The 20,305-nt window shown below is 40.0% G+C and overlaps 1 protein-coding gene across 8 annotated transcripts in view; it reads right to left on the reverse strand.

The window, feature by feature from the left end:
- DISP1 (dispatched RND transporter family member 1) overlaps positions 1–20,305 on the reverse strand; it is an 87,331-nt gene that overhangs the window by 20,091 nt on the left and 46,935 nt on the right. For 2 of the 8 annotated variants that reach the window (XM_021390537.1, XM_021390543.1), the window contains 2 exons: positions 12,389–12,434; positions 11,898–12,292 (listed from right to left, as the gene is read on the reverse strand). In XM_021390537.1, coding sequence (XP_021246212.1) covers positions 11,898–12,292; positions 12,389–12,434 — 441 coding nt within the window. Of the gene's footprint in view, positions 1–11,897; positions 12,435–16,265; positions 16,289–18,590; positions 18,954–19,004; positions 19,121–20,305 lie in introns of those variants that run through there. The other 6 variants (XM_021390536.1, XM_021390538.1, XM_021390544.1 and 3 more) reach the window with 5 other exon arrangements.

The following is a 20,305-nucleotide window of genomic DNA, read 5'->3' on the forward strand; positions in this document are numbered from 1 at the left end:
CAAGCTGTCCTTCTCTAATGGCCAGCTTAGTCCAAACATCCCACAATTAGGAACTACAAAATGAGAAGATAAATAGATTGGTTATAAACCCTGCATGTTTCTCAACATGAAATTTGTCTGATTGACTAGCACCCTTCTGTGCAAAATGCTGAAAAGGAGGAGTGCTGGTTTTGAAAAGCATTGCTATAAGATCAGACAGCTTATGGCACCAGTTTGGACTGGACTACTACAACACTACTATGCACCTATTCATCCTAAACAAGCACTCACTCAGCACTTCTATCAATATTTTGAACATTATGGAAATAGAAAACATTCACATCTTTCTGTATGTATCAGCTCAAAGTGGGCAGATGACAAATACAAAAAAATGTGACTGTTTTACATCTTGTTCAGCCTGAGAGAGAACACTACAAGTACTCTGGCTTCCTGAAGCTGAACACACTGTGCCACATCCTGCCTTCTGGTTCTCAGAATGGCTAAAGCTTCCTTTCAACTACAGCACTGAATTAGTTTTCTCGTTCAAGTTAGTAGATTGGCATGGGTGTAACAGGAGAGTTTGGTCCTCAAGAACCACCAGTGGTTTCAAGAACCACTGCAAAAAGGTAAGCTTTTGGAAATTTTAAGTATGATTAACTCTAGTTCTACAGCCTTTACGTTAGTTGGACTTTACATGCCACAAAGCAACGTTTCATGAGCATATTCCCCAGCATGAAAACTGTTTCAAATGAATTTAACACTTAATAATAAAATTATGAACGGTTTATTGTTTATGCAGTGCATTTGTTTTGCTTATCTTCTGCATTTCATGGGAATACAAACCAGAATGTATCAGATGACAATAAAAGTACGTACGTATTCCAAGACATTCTTTTGCAATTTTTCTTCACAAATCTTGATTGCAAAAAGGCTATCAACTGAAGTAACCACTTTCACCACACACCACAAAGAATCAGTGCTAGCTGTTTCATGAGCAGATGAAAGAAATGCTGCAGAAAGGTGCTATAGCATAGAAAATGTGTTGAGAATTGTCCTTTGAAGTATACTTAGAAGAGCATTTTCTACCTAACGTAGAGCAACCAGCATTTAAAAATCTGTTGGGGGATATCATAAGTTAAAAGGTTGAAAAGGATACTAACATGATTTTTGAATATAAACGTTCCTGTCCACTTGTTCATGTACGTTGTTTTACTAAGTCAGTCAAAGAGGGTCAATACATTTCAAAACATGCTTTTGTACTAAGTTGGCCAAACAACGTCTTCTTAAAACACCTTAAATCCCTATCACAACTCTAGATATTACCCTGGCTAAATATTTGGATTCGGAGTTATTTCATGACGCTTAGATGCAATTAATTTCTATTACACAGTGCACAGATGTAGAGACTGAAGCACAGATGTACAAGAGCTTTTCCCCTTTGTTCCTTGGAGAAATAAACAAGGTAGGCTTTGAGTTGAAATTCATGCTGTGGGGCTACCACCCCAGACACAAGGCAGCACTAAGGCACTGACTGGGAGTGCTGTGCCCTATTCTAAGGTATAACGCAAGAACTCAAAGCACCACAGATAAATCTCAAAATGCCAGTGCAGGTGTTTCTTCTGCAAGAGAAGAACTTCCAGCCTTGGCCAAAAGGTGCCATTGCACAGAACCACAGACTGGCTGAGGTCCACTAGATCCCTGCTCAAGCAGGGACATTCAGCGCAGGCTGCCCAGGCACCCATACAGCCTCCAAGGAGGAGACTCCACAGTCTCTCCGGGCAATCTGCGCCAGCACTCTGTCACCTGCACAGCACAGAACTGATGCCTGATGTTCAGACAGCTCCAGCTGGAACCAGCACTACCTGAGGATGCTCTGCTCTTCTTTGCACCATAGCCTGCCAAGAAGTTTATTGCACATTCCCAGATAAATGGAGGATAAGCATCTCAAATAGACATACACCAGGCTTTGCAACTTCACTGCAGAAACTGCTCTCAGATGTCAAAGTAATGACCACTGATAAATTCAGTAAATCCAGCTGGAATCCATGCTCAGCTGCATTAGAATAGGAACAGTTACAGTGGACCGTAATTTGAGGGCTCAAACATATGTCCAAGTCTAGAACGGGAAAAAAAAAAAACCACAGCACATTTATAAAATAGCGTGCTCTTCAGAACACAAACTATACCTTCTTTTTGAAGCACCTTGTATAGCACAGGTGCCTAAACAGCGGTTAAAAAAAATCATTAAAAGGTAATAACATAAAAAGTAAATTTGCTGTCCTGCATTTAATTTAATGAGGAGATGAGAATGTTGAATTAACAATAAATAGCTGTACTTACTGGAAAAAATATCAACATAAAGCCTCCTCTGTCCAAGGAATTTGAGGTGTTTAACCTCAAAGCTTTGCCATGCCAGAGGGAAGCTATTCCCTTTGTTGGTAGATCTGGTTGCAAGAAGTGATAAAACATAGCTTTTTGCCATTATTATGCTGAAGGATAAGCTAAATCCCTGCAGGATAGAATGAGATATGCATCTTACTGTATACCTTCCATAAGAACATACAATACGAAATAAATCCTTGCAGAGAAAGAAAATCCTAGTGGTTTTGTTATGTTATTGACCCATGAGAACAATTTTAATTGCCCTAAAATATCAGGCTAGCTTTTGACACAGTCAGATATAACACTTTTCCTGTATTATCATTTTAACACAAGCAACATACAAAGCAATTACGTTGCAAAAACCAAAAATTTTGCAAACCTCCAGATTAAATTTTCTTGTTCTTGCCCACATAAAACATTCAGAACAACTCAAAAAGATTTTACTTTTTCTTCCTCTCTAGAGTGTCACGAAGAGATGATCTGAAACTAACTGCTACTTCAACCCATCAAAAAGTGTGAAGTCTCAACATTGCACCTTCGCTTAACCCTATACTCATGAATTATTTCTGCTAAGACTATTCTTCTGCAAAAATTTAAACAAAATGGAAGACCTTGTAGCAGAGACCAAAAAGAAATAGCCTGCCAATTCACATTTTTATAGCTGAGATACCAAGTTTTGTAAAGGTTCTTGTCTATTCTTCTTGTATTCTTCCCTATCTCCTCAGTTCCAACTGAGGATCTGTTCTGTTTACAGGAAATATGAGCAAACAGTATTGCCTTTCTCAAAGGAAAAATAAAGTAAGGAAGATATTACCACTATGACACTTATACTGAAGAATCTTGAGTTAAATACAGCCTAAAAGTGTATGTTCTGTTGGCCTATAGCATGCACATTGGGTAAAAAAAAAAAGATTTCTCTAAAGTCAGTGACAAACCCTACTTAACTGCGACAGGGTTTTGATATCTCTCTTTCTGCTATGAAATTAATATTAAATATTGAAAATAAATATCGATCTGCTTTTGAAAAAGTGAAAGGTAGTTTTGGCATCTCTCAGTCACAAGATTCCAGCTTATGGCAACATACAACAGACTAACTGAGCAGGAAACTATGCTTTTATCATCAGGTCAACATATATGGGAAAAGGTCTATGCATCTTATACATATGCATTTTATTTCAATAAGATTAAAATCCCAACATGATTCATTATACACTAAAAATAAAATACCTACAAAATTTTAAAATACAGATGACTTGAAACTTGAAATGCTCCTACAAACCCTTCCAAGGTTTTGGGTTCTCAGTATTTTTGTTTCCTTTCCTTTCCTGTTTCATACAGACTGAAGACATCGCAGGCACCTGTGTTTACTGAAAGCCTTCAGTTTAAGTTAAAACTTCATTTTTGCTGACTTCTGATGTCTTCTGTCTTTCACCTTCAAGAACTGACTAAATATTATCAACTGCTAAGGAAGGTGGCTCTGTCCCTTAATAGAGTGTAGCTTGTTCACTTGTCTTGAACAGGAAGTAAACACCTCCGTAGCAAAACCCAACAGTATATGAGGGACATGTCATATGCACCCTACCATTATTTTTCTTAGACTCTTTTTTTCCCCTCAGAAATTCTTCTCCAATGACTGAAGCCACTTTTAAACACAGTTCTCAGAATACAAATAATAAAATGGCCATCAAGAACACTTAAAATGGATAGTCCCAATTCCAAATGGCAAAGTCCAAACATAATTTCAAGTATATTCTTCTGCAAAAGTTTTATTTGAAGCAATATATATAAACATATATTCTTTTAATTTCTGAAGCACTAAAGGCAGGGCCACATATAGCACCGCTTGGCAAGTTGAACAAAAGTTCTGAACTATTCAAGACAGTAAAAAAGGCTTAGGAAAATACCACCATGAATCATTATTTGAAAACAAGCCAGCAGCTAATTTGGAGCAGACTAATATTATTGCAAGATCCCTCACAAGTCTAAAACTGTTAGTCTTTTTTCTTTTCTCTATAATTACAGTGAAATTAATAGATATGTTCTGGGATTTAAATGATGATCAGAGTCGTTTTCAGCAGTTTTACTGGCAAAAAGTTCCTTCCTTAGAAATATTTTATTTCAAAGCTGCTTTTATTACACTTCCCAGTTGAATGGAGGAATGCAAGGTCATGGTCACATCTTGTATTTCTCTGACAGACAGGAAATTAACACGACCTAACAAAACACAACATACAGAGCACAATAAGCTCCATCAGATGATACCAAAGAGAACGAGAGAGACATACAAGAGCACCTATTTTTGCAAAGGTATTTCTCCACGAAGGCTGTAACCCATGTTCTTATAGGCATTAATGACCGACACTAAGCGTATGTAAGCTTGACTCTGGAATAGGGGGACTTCAGGTATAATATATGTGGCTTCAACAGGCACAGGCTTTGCTCCTCCTTCCTGGACAGATGGAAGAATTTGTGGCTGCAAGTCACCAGAGCGTTCGTTTTTGCTCTCAGAAGCTTAGAGGACCTCCTTTGAACACAGAGCTTTTTTCCAGACAGAATACATTCCCCTCCAATTTCTTCCAAAATACTACACTGACTACTGGGACAAATGCTAATTTTTCTCTCTCTACATATTTAACAACTTACAGCAAATGAAAATGCCATTACGTAATTCATTTTGCTTTAAATTCAGCAAAGTATTTCACTTCAAACAAACATTTTAGCGTTACGATGCCGTTCCAATGTTTGTGAACGTAGTCACTTAAAATGTAATAATTTTTAAATGATATAAAGCAAATATATGTTCAACACAAGTAAGATATTAAAAAGGATTTAGTAAGTAACTATGAAAAAAGGCTCTTTAGGATATGGTAACTTCACTGAAAAACTGAGCACACATTATGTGGCATCACCTTCTGCATTTCCTGAGATTAAGTCTGTTTTGCTTAGTCAGTGGAAAGCAAGCAAAAAAGAAACACTTACAGTATGTTTCAATGGTTTCAGTATTTTAGCTAAGATGCCAAAAAAGTACTGTGAGATAAATCAGGACTGTAATACAAATTTAATATAATCAAAACCATTCAGGAATAAGTTAGCAAAAGTTCATCCACTTGACAGAACTGAACTTTTCCTGGCCCAGTACAATTATCTATTTATGATTTTTAGAAAAACTTCACTTCCAAGGGAAGGGGTCAGAGTTTCTGAAATATGATCAGTTCTAATAGCTTAAGGTTTCTACCTGTACTCCACCTACCTGTACTGATCAATCAGTGGTACTATGTAATTTGTATTTTGTATTAATAGTCAAGACTTTAACACACTTGTTCATTCAGTAGATACTCTGACAATATGGGCAGAAACCTCAGAGCAAACTCAGAGTAACAAAATTGAAATGACATTGCTCAGACACATGTGCATTATTCTTTTGCACTTCTTTTATGTGTGTGGTTTTCTTGGGAGGGTTGTGGTTTTTTTGGTTGGGTTTTTTTTTTGGTTTTTTTTTTTTTGGTGTTGTTACTGACTACTTAAAAGCACGTCTATCTATTATTACTTACTAGGAGTTGAAGAACGCACTGAGATATCATCAGAGAGGAAGGTCAAGTGATTTTGGAACAAGCCACAGCCAGTTATAGAAACTTACAAACAGCTTTCCAAGGTCAATTATCCTCCTGCAGCACATTCTCTGCCACTCAGGAAAGCTGAACATTTTCAAGAAACGGGAATATTCACATCTTCCAAATCTCATCTCTTTAATAAAGCTGAAAATCAAGTATCCGGTTACGGTTAGTGTAAACTTTTGCTCTTCATTGACCAGCATTATCTTCTTTTCCATTTGAAATGTATTGCAACCGCCCATTGGGTTAAAGGTGCATAAGAACAACTACACACAGGGAAAGCCTTGAAACAAACTGCTATTATTTTAGCCGAATAAATGGTGAGCTTTAATGTTGTCTTTACACACAGACTAGTCCTTTTCAAGAATGAACACAACTGATGCTGTTTTTCCCCAGTCCATTTAATACAAAATGAGCCCTTTTATTTCTTCATTGCTTTTCCCTCATAATCTGATAATGATATCTTCTGAATATTACAGTCCACAGGCCCAGCAGACTGCTAGACAAGTCTGAGCTACTGTATTGTTCAAGGCAAGGTGAGGGACGCAGCGTACAGGAAATTTGTTTTTCAAGCATGTAGAACCCAGAGTCTGTACGTGGCAGAGATGAGGTCCCAGCATCTCCCAGCTGCTCCTCAGCAGAGCACCAACCTGGTACGTCCTTTTTGTTATCGCATTAATGCTTGATTCAAAGCAGTGCTTGGTCTAGACAAACGCTAATGCTTAATTAGTACAATTAAAAGCCTACAAGAATCCCTTGGACTGCCTAGTGAAATAGTTGTGATGTTTTGTTCTTAAGTGCATGTAATTTTTTGTTTTACTTGTGTTATTTTTAATTTGATTGACCACTGAATTATAAATGACATTTTTAATTGAGATTCTGGTCTCTGTACGCCATTCTTTGCTTTCACCTCTGTGCAAGACTAACAAAGCGCAGCATGATGTTTGCATAGCTGACAAAGAACAATAATTAGCATTGGAACAGTAAATGGATTAATAAAACCAGAACAAACCTCTTAAATTATCAGTGAGCATAATAGATTAAGACTAAGTGAAACTGAAAAAAAATGCATAACATTGAGAAAACACAACTCAGCTTGCTGAGTACCACAAAAACAAAATCCAGAGAAAGAAAAGAAACCATTTGTTCGGTCACAGGGAGAGCTCTTCCTGTACACTTGCACAACAGATTATCTGCATTTGGACTCAGATTCAGAAAAAAAACAACCATGAAATTGCTATACATTCCTTGTCCATTCATCATCTATACTAAAATCCAAGTATGCCAATGTGCTGTTAATACTGTGGCATGAATGGGAGCACCTAATTTGTGGTTCCCATTTGCCTCCAGCCTCTCCGTTCTGGGAAATCATGGGAAAGTAAGAATTCCTATTCTAGCCTGGAGTAAATGACTTAAGCAAGATTAAAGTCAGAATTTGTATTGTTTCCATATAAATAATCAACATGCAGCAACTCATGTTCTATAGCATGAATCAAGATACTTGGAACATGTGACACACTGAATGAAGTAACAGCAGCAACTTCTGCCTTTCAGCTGAAGGTTCGGAAACAATCTTCAAAAATCTAATCTAAAGGATTTTATTTATTTATTTATTTTTTAAGATTCGTACTTTTAATCCTCTTGTGGGAAGGGAATTAAGTTTTTAATTAATCTATAACACAACATTTGCATTATACAAAAGACATTAATGCATACTTTGTATAAAAAGTGAAAAGAAAAGCATCCTCTAATGTGTTTAATATAGCAGAAGCTAACAATTTTCAAAACTGGAAAGTAAATAGGTGGAAAATATTTAGTCTAAAATCTCTGTGTAGTTCTTATGAGCCGTTAATGTTGCTGACGTAAGAAACTACCTTCAGAACTATTGTATATGCATGTATATGTACGATCAGCTCTGCAAGGCAAGCCGAATGTGATAGATAATTATCCTTTTCCTGGAATCAAGCAGGGAGCTGTTTCATAACAAAGTCTTGTTATTAAGATTGGTATTTGGCAAACATTCCCTTGCTTTTTGAAAAAACAAGAGCTTTTTATTTCTTTCTGGTTCTAATATTTGTGCCAAGTCACTAGAAACAAAATATAAAATGAGCAAGAGGCGGTTATAATACTCTATCTTCACAGCCTTTGCATTTCCATAGAATTCCTTTTTAGAGTATCAAAATGTAAGTACTGAAGTAGAGTTGTAATGCTGTTAGAACAGTGTGTGGCACGCAACTCTGTGAGATACAGCAGAATTCTGAATACCAGAACCATAACATAAATCCGTAACATAAAACTGCCCTGGCAGTTTCCTTATCACCGCTTTTGGCAGCCCCCTGACCTCTCCTCCCCTACCTTCTGTCTCCAAATCCATAGAAAGAAGTTTTTCCTATATTGTAGCACAAAAAATAGATTCCAAAAGAAGTGGCATGAAGATTAGTAAGGATACAGGTACTTTTTAACTTGAGTTTTCCCATCACAAAGTTCACATACAAATGCGAGAGAAACAGTTTAACTGGGACCAGATACAGCAGGCATACACATTGTTAACACATGCTTTCCACAAACATAAGACTGAACCTTTTCTGCACATTCTTCCTTTTCTGTCCCTACTGACATGTCAGCATTCACGTATAACTAACAGATCTTGAAAAATACCAGGAATGTTTTTTAAGACTTTTCTGATGTTATATATCTTTATTGCAGTGTTTAGTTCTGGTGGAATATGCAATCCAGCACTGTTTATTTTATTTTGCTTTCATCCCACTAAACATGATGCTAGGCTGCATGTTTTTACTCTTCCCTAGTGACTCCTAACTTGGTCCTTCCAGTTGTCAAGCATCGGTCTTCATCACTTCTTAACAACAGATTAACAGCCTTGCTTGGGTCCTCTTCTTCATTTCTACAGTCTGTCCAGTGAAGGATTCTGATGATTACAGAAGCAGATGGCAGCAAAGGAAGGGCAACAACCACCCACCTTACAGGGGCTCCAACCCCCACACATTTGTTGACATATAAGCGCTTTCAGACATAGACAGTTACTCCAACGTAAGCCTTTCAAAGGGACAGGGTGGAAAATCCTCCAGTAGTACCTATACAGAAGAACTAATCGTACCATTCAGACTGATAAGTTTAGAAACTGTGAGTCCCCTGGACAGTTACATTGTGATGTGAACAGACAGCTGTAATTTCACAGGAACTGTTTGTGCAGTCAAGATACCCTGTCCACTAGAAAAGAGGGATGAACATGTTTGAACCAACTACATCTTAAGTGTATGCACAAAATACCACAAAAACTTTGCTCAATATCCTTCAACCTCAGAAAAAATATCTAAAAATTAGAATCATCATGGCCAACAGTTGACTTGCATTACCAGCTTTCATAATAAAGACTTTTCCGCCACCATCACATTGTATACCACTAACCACTAAAAATGTTCTGTTTATGCAAAAAGCCTTTTTCAACCATCTAAAAAAAATACCAGCTCCCTCGACATTCAACTTACTGTATATAGATGCCATTTCCATGAAACTGTATTTATAAACTTCAAAGCTGAACACTACAAAATTCCAGATCCGGTCAGCTTTAAGAGGACAGGACAAGTGTGCCATTATTTCAATGTCTTCTTTATGCACTCCAATCCACAATGATATACCAGATCCACATTCCTTTAAAGTTAGGTCACTGACAAATGTTAAGCCTTGGGCTTAAAAACCTGACAAAACCTGTCGTGCTGAAACAATTGGTTACCTGCCCAGAGCCGTAAGCATAAGTGATAGCAAAAATTGTTCACCCTCCTCTACTGAATCATTCCCCCCAGCAAAACCCTAACCATATTCAAATGTGTATTTTTAAATACAAAGGACCTAAACCAAAGCTAGTTTGACTACATTCTGAATTTAATTAATGTAACACAGGAGAACCTGCATTTTAAGTAACTCTGTTAAAACATGCACATTTTATAAAACTGGATGATTTCCAATTAGCCTCGTAAGAAAAATACCTGGAAAAGAAGCTGTTCTGCAGATTTTAGGCTCAAAATACAGTAAAATTAGAGTGTGGAACAGTAGTCATTTAAGAATATCTCATGTACAGCATTACTAATCTCTTTAGCACTGAAAAGTAACTATGGATGAACAAGACTGCTTCTTCTTGAGCCTCTGCAAGGCTATATCCAATTGCATTGTGTTTTTAACTCCCACCAAGACGTCCTTATTGACAATGGTTTCACAGTACGCTAAACTGGATTCACAATGCAACAAGAGAATGTAACATTTAGACACACCTTGTAGATTACTCAGAGAAGAAAGCGTTTGCTTCCACGCCAATAACACCAGCTTCTCCAGCATGGCAAGGGACCCAAGTCCTATTTATCATGTTTTGAGCTAAAAATGAGTGACAGCAACTAGAGGCTGGGTGATTTTTAGCAGATGGAAGAAAATATTCTATTTGCATATTGCAAGCATCTTCTCATTGAGAAAATTCAGTTGCATAAACTAGAAGGAATTCCAGAACAGAAACAGTGAACTTTTGATAGGGATATGTAGAGTATGCTAAAAAAGACAGATGGTTTAAAGGTCAGATTCTATCCTTATTTTGACTGCTAACATTAAGATGAACGTTTATCAAATTATTTATAATTTACGTACTAACATACGTCACGGTGAGGAAGTGCAAGAGTAAAAAAAGCATCTTGGCTCAAGATCCTAATCAGAGTAGTTCAAACAACAACAAAAAAGAACACCACACAGTATTTCTGAAATGCTCTGGGAATCATTATTTAACCAAAAGAGGAGCTTTTCAGTGCTCCTACCCAGAGCAACAGAAACCCAGATTATGCATCAAATCTCATTCCCCTCCTCAAGACAAAGGGATACAGATGAAGTTTAACAGTCCTGGCTCCAGAGCAAGAAAAACAGCAAAATTAGTGCACCCATTTTGACAGTGAAAAGTATGCCTGACCAATTCAGTAACTGTTCAACATCCTGCATACCTTTGCATATGGCATTATACAGAACTTTTCATCTTCTCTTAACAATTAAACAGCTATGGGGTAAAAAAAAAAAAAAAGTTGGATTGTTAGCCATTTGAACAATTAAGAGTTCTCCATTTGTAAGAGGAAAAACTGTCAGAGGAAAGCTGATTTGCACTTTATATTATCCTTCTTTTCATCTGCTTCCACCTTAAGGAAAAAAAGCTTTATTCACTTTGACATTTTCCACATTGGATATTTCTCCAAGTCCGATATTCTCAGTAGTTTAAAATTAGTTCATTTCAATGAGAGAAAATACATACAACTTTCTGAGAATAACTTGTAGCTCCAGCTTTCAAAGCAAGGATGCAGATGTTGGACAACAGGGAGACAAGGAGACATTTACTACCCCAGTGAAAAAATATCCAGTCTGGTTCAAGTGCAACTCAGAAAAAAATAACCGTGTGTAAAAGCTTAGAAGTATCCAAAATCCAAGATTTCTCAGTCCTAGCACAATTTTTACATTTAGTCAGTATGCTGAAAACACATGGGGGCAACTCATTGAAACAGATGGTCTGACAAAGAAGAAAGTCAGTACATTTATGTTTGGAGCTGTTGAAAATATTTTCCAATGCATTTTTTGGGAAAATATGGGTTTTGTTACACTACGCAGACATTACCCATTCTTTCAGTGCTCTCTTAGCTATTTTTGCATTAGTTAGTTAGAAACAAAACTAGTTTCCCAACTTGGATTCTTCTGAGAAAAGTTATGCTGGTAATGCAAAGATCAAATTGTAAGAACACCTGGGAAGAAATTTGGTTCATCTTCTTTTTCAGATCTCCTGGGTTGTTTTTTTGTTTTGTTGTTTTTAAGATAAATATTTATGAAATGTTTATGAAACAGTTACCCACACTGAGAACTAACAACAACAAAAATAAGCAAACTGCTCACCTTATCCTGGCTATATGCTGTTGCACAGGCTGATGCTGAAAATGGTCAGGCCACTGATGGTGAAGGCAGAAGGACGGGGAAGGCTGAAGACAGCAGGCAGGCTGATATATGGGGGTGTGTTTTCGGCAAATAGATGCTGAATATTCAGTATGTGGCTGCATGCAGCACGAAGTCATAGGAGATGGTGCTGAGCTGCCAACCACTGAATGACATTCTTGCTTGTTATTATGGCTACTTAAAGAATGATGGTATGGGCAAGGGTGGCAGCACTGTGACAACATCTGCTGAGTTCTTTGGTTGTCTAAAGGCAGAAAGGACGGTTTGATTGTACCATTAAATTGCAGGCAGCCGTTTGGATTTGCTTTTGCTCTTGGTGTTTCCTTGGATGGGAGCTCCTGGAAAGCAACATCTCCATCATTAGCAGCAGCAACACCTGGGCTGGTAGCATTTGACAAGATGCTGCCATTGCTCAGGACCACAGACTCACTGACATCACTCATTGCCATGCTCCAAGTTCTTGATGGATGAGAGATGTTCCTGAAGAAACAAAAATAAAGAAAAGTTTACAGAGCTGCTGTGTTTCCGGATGCTCAGAAATAACTTTTAAAATTAGTAAAGCTCCTCTCATCATCTCACAAGGCAAATGGAAAGGAGTAACATGTACAGTCAGGAAAGTTTTGAAGGACTCACTTGTTCAACAAAAAGTTACATTTTGGTTTAATTGCTTAGCATTTATATAACTCAAATGACAGACTCTGGGTCACAGCCAACAAGTTACGGCTGAGAAGCAGGGGAACAAGATCATTTTGTATAAGTCTAAGTAACAGCCACTATTTATGAAAATAGACTTCAGTATAAACGGCGTGACCATCCACACCTTGCACCGCAGTTTGCTTGTGTTCTTTGAAAGCCAGCAGAAGAGAGAACCACACAGCACAGATTGTTTAATAATCACTGATGTGGTGGTTTGGGTAATTTTCCTTCTCATCCTCCCATTTCTACTGAAAACCATGAGTATTCACATTTTTTGATGATACTCTTTTAAAAACTCCTTATTTAAATGAACCAAACCTTTGTCAAAATTGTTGGGTGGTCTTTAGCAGAAGTTCAAAATGAATTGTTATCAACACTAAAAATTTGTAATATAATCACATGTCTTTCCTAAGCTTAACAAAGATCCTAGGATTCAATTACTACTGACTGAAAAGCTCACCCATCCCATGACGTATTCCAAAGGCAATTAAGAAATGCACTGTACTGAAAATAAAGGGTACTAAAGACTTTGTTCTAAAGGCTGGTTTTTTGTGTTTGTTTGTTTGGGTTTTTTTTTGAAGAAAACTTGAGTAAGTGAAAGTTATTTGTTTTGGAAAGCTAAATAAGGAGCCTAGCTCAAAACCAAAATTTAGAATAGCTGATTTCCCCTTGTTAATTATAACTGTGCTTTAATGAGACTTGAAAATAAGTTAAAGTATTTTGATAAATAACAGGAAAGCTGAAACATCATACTGAACTAGGATAAGAACTTCCTTCCCAAGTAACATAGCTTTTTTGGATAGGGAGGGAGGAGGAGAAAAGAGACTATATGCTATTTAGAAGAATAAACCAACATTTGCTTAAAAACTAGAAACAGTTCATTACAACCACTTCAGCTAGTGATGTTAGCTATCTAATACTGAATTTAATCAACAACAATCCAAGTGGAAATTGCAAGGCTTGCATTACAGACACTGAATTTTGCAGAAAGACACAACACAGAGATTAAGACAGAGAAACTTTCTTGCTTATAACTTGTTTTCTTCCCTGCTACCTTTGGAGAGCGCTCAGCACTAAGCCTGCCCAGCCAGCTGAGCTATTTAATTGCCTGAATGCTAATTCTGAGCAGAAAGTGCTTTGCCCAGAGGAATGTTGCCCCCAGCAGCCCCCCTGCGCGGGATCTCCCCAAGACATAACTAAATCCTTCACTTCTGAAACAAAAATTAATCCCAGGCTATTTGTTCTAGATCATGAGCAGAGCCAGATTCCCTGGGAAGTCACTTGCATTTAGATAAGTGCTCAGAGCAGGAGATTTTTCCAGAGTCTAATTCCACGCATTCCTGCCCTGTACCCCCTCTCCACGTCAAGCCCCTTGAGGACTTTTCACAGAACACAGAGTAAATTCAAGTGGTCAGCTAAAGTTTGTTTCAGGCTGAAGAGATGCACTGGTAATGTGAAACACTGCTGTGTTTGAACAGTCAAGTTTGGTCACAAACTGCAGGCAGCTTCAAAGACCACTGCTGTGGACAGAGCGATAGCAGACAGCAAGGCAGAGAAAGCTCCCACTGAGTTGGCTGGCAGTGTTTTGGGCACTGCTGCCTGATTATTTTCACATTCACTCACGTAACTGTTAGGATGCAAGGCGGTGGGGTTACATTTTTTTTTTTGTAAATTAGTTCAACACATCTGTATCATTGTTTGAGACTGTTAGTTACAGTCAGTTACAAGTTACAGCTCTGCAGATTATTATTACGACCAAAAATCAGGCATGGAGATGCTGCAGCTATCTAGTCCCTCCAGAAGGCAAACCACATCCTTTTTACTTTAAGCCCAGGCCATCTGTGCATGCAGTAGCTGAGACAGCACTCCATAACTTTTAGTGGCTGTTTCCCATCACTCTGTGAAGGAAAGCAGGCATTTCTGCATGAGGTGTGTCCATAGCACTGGCGTAGTCTTTCAGCTCATGCCCTCGCAACTGGCACTCTGCATGTGAGTTTGGGACATTTGTGGTGTCTGTGACCCTGCCAAGCAGCAACATGGGAGTTAGGGCATCTGTTCCAGCCAACCCTGCAGCCAGCATTCAGTATGGTCAACACTTTATTTTCAAGGGATGTAGTATCTACCTGCATGCTTTCACTTTAAACACAATCTTCAGAATGACCCTTTAGAAACCAGTAAATTCAAAGACAAGCCAGAGATTCGTCAGCAGTACCACAACATCTAAACGACATAATTCTGATCCTGTTTTTCCTAGTGAACAGATTAGTCAGCAACTACATCAAGCTATAAAAATTAATAGACCAAACTGTTTCTTTTTTCCTTCATAAGCCTTGAGAAACACTTGAGCTCTACCCACCCATTTTCACTGAATCTGAGCAACATGGAAGCACCTGCTCACCTTCAGGCTCTCTCCACACTGTATTAAAGTCAGCAGAACTACTCTGCATGCTTACGGTAGCCATGTGATGAGCAGCTGTATTCCACTGCAGCTTAGAAGAACTAAGGCTTACACTAACACTCGAAGTAAAATGAGCTGTGCTGTTTATTTTCATTTGTGTTAGTAGCTTTATTTGGTATTCTCTAATAGAGTTTTGGGTTGTGGTTTTGTTTGGTTGGTTTGGGTTTTTTGTTATACTTTTATTATCTCAACTCACAACTGAAGGCTTCGAAGTGACAGGCATTCTAAGCAATGAGGTGATGGATATAACACCAGTTTTTATACACACAGCCCTAGACAACAGAAGATTAAATGCAATTAGAAAAATTGTTAATCTAGATGTTTAATGTGCTACACTTGGTTATCCATCCCTCTTCACCTCTCCAGTTGGACACGCAGTATTTTAAACATAAAGGACTATTCAGAAGTTATGCCAGCTGCACTGCTAGCGGAAGAAAACCAGAATTATCTTCAATTACCCTGTGCTTGATAACGGTAACTGCTAAGAAGGCACTTCAGCCATACAGTTTGGAACAGCATCATATCTGGAAAGTACCACAGTCCGCAGAGGCAATGCTACGCAGTGACAGTTTTATGGAGTAATCTCTCTATTATTTGTAGAGCTAACAATGAACACGGCTTACACAGCAGACATCTGCCATCTACATTGCAAGCCCTTCAGGGAAATAAAGTAATGCGGTACCGTGCTGAAACTATGTAGGATTTGGTGTTCCCTAACTAGTGCGTTCATTTGAGACTTGGATTAAGTTCACCTGCTCCTTTGGCTTCAACTGAAATATTTTTTCTTCACTTTAAAGTTTCTTTAGAAAAAAGACTTAAAGAAACATTGGTTCAACAAATCCCATCTGGACTGATAATGCCTCCAATTGAGAATGACAAAAGCGCAAGTGGCAACGATGTAGTAGAAATTTAGTATAACCTGGTATATTAGCACAGATAATTTATAGATTGTTAGAAGAAGATGGAAAAAAGCTAACTGCTGCATTGCTGAGGTTTTTTAAACATTTAATAAAAAACACATATACTCAAAATCTGCATCTTGCACTAAAATAAAACTAAACTGTTTTATAAGATTTTTTTTTTCATTAAAGGTAGGACAAAACTCAAATGTCACTGAAGAGTTATGGAAAGCCTTACAGCTGCAGTCAGTATCCTACCATTCAGCCAAATGAACGGCTCCAGGTCCTTTCAGACTTGCCTGCTACAAAGCATGATGGTTCGGATGCAAACTTACTGCCTGAAGGGGGGGGGGGAGAATATTTTCATGTCAAAAGTTCATCTAAAGCAGTTTAATTCAAAAAGTAGTGCATTCTTGAAATAAGCAACATTTAACAATCCCATAGCTACCTATTAAGTCTCCTTCCAGATGAAATGCTCTAATGGACTTACAGTCCCTTAAGAGGCTACAGGTTTTTTCATGTGGCAAATGGGTTATGTGGTCTCAGACTGTAAACTTGGATAAATCCTCTCCAGACTTCATTTGCTGTGCCAGTGAGCACACAGCCACTCTATGGAGGGTTTTTTCCTCCTTCACATCACCAAAATTCTTTGCATCCTTGCTTTTTCTTAGCATTTCCAGAAGTAACAGGTGGTGCCTGGTGTTTGATACTGTTTTTTTATGGGAGACGTCTAGTTATCTATCATTGCAGTGTTCTTTAGCAAGACAAACAGCTTTTTAATGTTTTATGGTTGTTGATCTCCATTTTGGCTCTCAGCTAGACATTTTTCAAATTCTCTAGCTCTTATGCATTCATATGTGGTGCTTGGTTTCTCTCAATGCCCTGATTCTTGCTTTTCTATTTCAGATGTTAACCACTAGGTCTTCCCTGAAAAGCTTGCACTATACAAAACACAGACACTCGCTAGAAACAAGGATTCCCCATCCCTTCCACTTTGTTCTCAGGTACTTAAAGTATAATTTAGATATACAGTCTATCTTCAGAAAGATTCTCTAATTCTTCCACGAGCACACGGGTTTATGTGATTAATGCAACTGCCTCACTTTAAGGATCAATATGATGCAGTTCCTACTTTTGAGAGCAGTGATTACAGTCAATTTATTTTCTGAGCAGTCTATAAATACACATTCTCCCTGGTAAGGAGCAGACTTTCAGCAATCTGCACACTGCTACCATGCAGTAGTAGTTAGAAGACAGTTACAAAGCAGAAGAGATTTGCAGAATGGAAACTTCCCCTCTTTCATTTTGTACCTAGTTTTTCAAAAAAGAAGAAAAAAGAATCAAAAAAGAGCCAATTCTTCCATTCCTCCCAACAGCCTGACCTGCTATGAAGCTGTCCCATCCTGAACCTGAGCCACCATGATTTCATTTCCTGCCTCGCAGGCTGGCTGAGGAATGGCAATTCCTGTGACAGGGAGTTTCCAGATGTCCCCATGCCAGCGCGTAGCTCATGGTACAGATGGGCACTGGTGAGTCAGTGTTGCCGAGCTGGCACATGGAGCCACTCGGCACCACCAGCTGTGGGAGCTAGGAAAGGCTGCAGAGGGTGGGAAAGATCGCTCAATAAATGCAAACATCTACTTTGCTTTTAAGCTAAAGTTACTTTTCTTGGCACAAACAACAGCAGACCATTTACAGAAATCATTTGCCAGGCTTTGCCTAAAGAAATCAATTGCAGTGCTTTAAAAAAAAAAACAACTTTCTAGCTAAAGTCAGAGCTCATAGTAATTAAGCTAAAAATAGAAGTAACAAGGAGCCCTGAAAATTCTTTTCTAGAAGTTTTGTGCAATGATTAAAATTTTAAAATAAATTAGACATATATGCATAGGGGAAGTGGGAAAAAAAAGTATATATTAAGAAGAGTAGAAAAGAGCTTCACATAACAAGAGTTTTGGAAAGGGAAAGAGAGACAGATACAGATGGACCTGACAAGAACAAACCATCCTTCAAGAAAAGCATGCCTAGCTCTGGAAGGCAGGTACACCTCAGTACACTGCAAGAGCACAGAGAATGCACTACAAGTTCCAATGTACTGGTTACAGCTGGGAGGGTCTCTTCACAACAAATCTTATTTACATAACTCATTGACTTTCCATAACTATATGAAAGATATTTAACTTTTGTAATTGCAAAAATTCTTATCCAAGATAGCTCTAATCCTGCTTACACGGGGGAAATGACACACACACAACAGTATTTTTCTTTATCTAAAAGAAGTTATTTGTATTGAAAGTCCCGCAGGTTTCTGGCTCATCTGTCTTGTTGTGGGTTACCATTTACATTACTACAGGTGTAAAGGGAGACAAAAAGAAGTGCTCCTAAGGATACAGTCCCAGCTACCCTGCCACCACTGACCACATCACCACCTCACAATGCATGTTACGGAACCTCTTGACCATCTGTTTCAAAATAGGTTTTCAGTTCATATTGGAAAACTACACTGGAGAATCTTTTAAGCATCTGCTGCTACCAACAGCAACCCCCCAAATTCTGACAGCAGCACTAAGAGCCTGCACTTCTTACAAGCGCCACGGCACCTCAGACAGGTACAAACCACGGAGCTGGCAGCAGAGAAAGCCAGCAGAGCTTCACACCGCCAGCCCAGCAGTGACTTTCTCCGAACGCGACGCGCTCCCGCAGGACCTTTCCGCTTCCTCTCCCTGTCGGAGCTCCCCTGTGCCCAGTTGCGCTAGGAAGGCACGACGGCCCAACCGCTGTTGGTATGACAGCGGATCTGCTCGGACAGCCGGAGCTTGACGCGGGGCTGCTTTCCTCTGCTCTCTCGCCTCCCGCTGCAGCCTCCCACAAGCAGAGGGCTCCGCTTACGCTACAGAGCAGCGTTTCAGCGAAAATAAACCGAACACAGGCAGCACTCTTAGCAAGATCTACACCTTAACGCTTTCTTTTCCACCCGGCGCGAGCTCCCTCGGCACTTACCAGACGCGGGCCGAGCAGAACGCAGCTCCGACCCGAGCGCGGTGCCGGCCGCCCGCTCGAACAATGGCACGGTGCCGATCCGCGCGCAGCGAGCAGCCGGCGGCGGCGGGGGCCGGGCCGGGGCGGGCGCCGGGCCGGGGCGGGCGCGGCGGGGCCGGGCCGAGCCCCCCTGGGAAGAGGCCGCCTCCCCTCGCTTCAGCGCGGGCCAGGGAGCGGCCGCACGGCTCCTGCGCTGCGGCTGGGGGCCTCGGCTCCGCGCTGCCGCCCGTCGCGGCTGGCTTTGATCCTCCTGATGAAAGCCAGGGTGGAGATTAAAGCCATACTCTGCAGCGGCGGGCACCCACTGGGACCGGAGGGTTTCAACCGCCCCGCGCCTCTCTCCTCACACACACGCCTGCCCAGAAAGGGAGAGAGGAATCAACTCGCCTGTAAACGGCAAGCGAGGAAAATAATCGGGGAAAGCGGGACACAGAATGGCCCCCGGTGTCACTTAGAGTGCTTTTTTGAACTTGCCTCAGTCTTCATTAGCTCCTGACAACTCCTGCTCCCCACCTCCAGCCCCTACTCCCACTGCAAATCCAAGAGCCTGTCCACTTACAGGTCATAATGTAAAACAAACAAAAACCAGCCAGAGATCCTAGAATCATTAAGGTTGGAAAAGACCTCTAAGATCACCTAGTCCAGCAACCCACCTACCACCAATACTGCCCACTAACCACATCCCTCAGTGCACATCTTCACAGTTCTGCAGCACCTCCAGGTACAGTGACTCCACCACCTCCCTGGGCAGCCTGTGCCAGTGCCCCACCACTCTCCCTGAGTTGTTTTTCCCTCATTCCCAACCCTAACCTCCCCTGGTGCAACTTGAGGCCATTCCCCCTCATTCTATCACTGCTACCCAGGAGCAGCAGCTGACCCTCACCTCGCCACAACCTCCTTTCAGGCAGTCGTACAGAGCCACAGGTCTCCCCAAAGCCTCCTCCAGACTGAACCATCCCAGTTCCCTCAGCTGCTCCCCATAAGATCAGTGCTGATCAAGATCTCCAAGTCCTGAGGAGGCCCAAACCCTCAGTTCAAGGGCCACGAGTGCAAAGCAGCACACAGTATTGGAAAGAGCTCAGAGTTTGTTATAGCAGCAAACACAGTGCTCGCTACATCTGCAGCTGTGTTATGAGGAACTTTAAAAAATACTGCTATGGGAAATGCCACAACTTGGTTTCAGCTTGCTCTTACTAGCTCCCAAACCTTACTACAAGCCTCACGTTCTGGGAGACAACTCCTGTTTCTTCCTCAGCTCTGGG

Source organism: Numida meleagris, chromosome 3 (genome assembly GCF_002078875.1).
Source record: "Numida meleagris isolate 19003 breed g44 Domestic line chromosome 3, NumMel1.0, whole genome shotgun sequence".
NCBI classification, from domain to species: Eukaryota; Metazoa; Chordata; class Aves; order Galliformes; family Numididae; genus Numida; species Numida meleagris.